This window comes from Echinococcus granulosus, assembly GCF_000524195.1.
Source record: "Echinococcus granulosus chromosome Unknown EG_S00152, whole genome shotgun sequence".
Classification (NCBI taxonomy): domain Eukaryota; kingdom Metazoa; phylum Platyhelminthes; class Cestoda; order Cyclophyllidea; family Taeniidae; genus Echinococcus; species Echinococcus granulosus.
Window position 1 is genome coordinate 85,307 of NW_020170532.1, and position 1,682 is coordinate 86,988.

At 40.2% G+C, this 1,682-nt stretch overlaps 1 protein-coding gene across 1 annotated transcript in view; it reads right to left on the reverse strand. All coding sequences in view use genetic code 11, as the record gives it.

Annotated features, from left to right (window-relative positions):
- Nucleotides 1-953, reverse strand: part of EGR_09540 (hypothetical protein) — a gene marked incomplete at both ends in the record, with an annotated part of 9,892 nt that extends 8,939 nt beyond the window's left edge. Inside the window, one exon of the mRNA XM_024498789.1 lies at nucleotides 852-953. Within this exon, the coding sequence (XP_024346796.1) occupies nucleotides 852-953 (102 nt within the window). The remainder of the gene's footprint in view (nucleotides 1-851) is intronic.
- Nucleotides 954-1,682: the final 729 nt, after the last annotated feature.

A 1,682-nucleotide genomic window follows, 5' to 3' on the forward strand; every position in this document is an offset into this window, starting at 1 on the left:
TTTAGCTCGGCAATCTGGAGCATTCAAGAGAAATTTGTTTCTACACTTTAGACTTTCCAACGATAATAATGACTACTTTTTGCAGCAGTATCGACTTCTTTGTTCCCAGTGGATAGGTTGTATTTTGGGGAGAAAAGGGGTGATTTTTGGGATCATATGACAGAGATATCAGCACTTTCTCATCGTTTTATGCTGAGCTCCCTTGAGCACTTTGAATAAGCCAACCACTGCTCATGTGTTGCAATAGTTTGCACGTGCCGATCTGTCTGGAGGCTGACAAGCAAGGAAGTCGGCTGAGTATATAATAGGGGGAGATGAGGGCTGAGGAGGTTTAAAAACTTACTATCTAGTGGATAGGCTAATCCCTTCTTAAACAAAAGGCTGTTTGCTTTGATTTGCATCTTCCTATACATACAGTCCTCGATAGGCCGAGTAGTCGATGGGTCACTTAAAGTCACAACTGCATGGCTTGTTTCACTTCGCATACAATACGGTCATAATTATCTTTCAGGTGCTTTCACAAGTTTAATATTTAGCTCACTCAAGTGTTAAGCTATATGTAGTGCATTGGTAACAATCAAGGGGAGCTATTTGAAGGCGTGTATAGTTGTGGTACCTCAAAGTGGTGGAGGTTTTTGCAAGGGGCAAAATAAGCCTTATCTCATTTTAGGCGCTTTCTAACTGGTAAAATTTTATGGGCGATGATGGCACGAAGTGAGCTCGAGTAGCAGAGGCAAGTTTTGGAGGAGGTGGGCAGGCACTGGAGGGAACAAATGGAATGCATTACGAGGCAAGAATAACAAAGCAAGTTAAAAAATTGCATTAGAATTCAACATCTGCTTACTGCTTACTGTGAACTTAAAAAACACATCACAAGTTGCGCTTTTACTTTCTTGAGCACCAAATAATAAGCAATGTGAACCTGTTTGTATATCTGTCTCAGTTCTATACATCTCTTCTTCCAATAATCACTAATCTCTGCCTTGGAAACCAGTAGGCATTTTACACTTCAACCTTCAGTCGGAGTTTAACAACATGTTATTGAACAGGAGCCTAATACGAGTCCATCTGCAATCACAATATATCTTGCAATACTTGGCGACTATGGGTCGTTCTAAGGTGCTACATCCCTCCTGCCTCTTTCTGCCTTTCCAATTTTCTGTTCTCCCTCACACTTTTCATGCATTCTTTTCCGATTATTCCAACGCACATAACAATATTCTTCCTCAATTCCGTTCCTTCGTTCAGCGACAAGCACAAACAAACTCGTCAATTTCTATTTCACTTTGGGAATAGTCATACCTTCTTTATAATACGTCTTCAAAAACATCTATACAGTTCCCGTTCCCCCTCCATCCATCGATCACACATCCATCCTGTATACATTCAAATACCCGTCCATCCAATGCTACTTAAATGTCCATTTACAAAAATAAAATAGCCAAGTTTATAGACCCATTCCGGACGTCTGTACTTTTGATATGCAATGAGTCTGTTTCCTAGCTTACTTAATGATTTTGCATTGGCCTCCTAGCAGGATTTAAGAGAGATCATCCTTTAATAGGAGGAAAGACAGCTCAAAATAATTATGTTAAGACCGGCATCCACTGAGCTCCTATAAGTTCCTTTAGGGGAAGAATAGCAAATATTGCACCCTCAAAAGTTAATATCACTCTTCCACA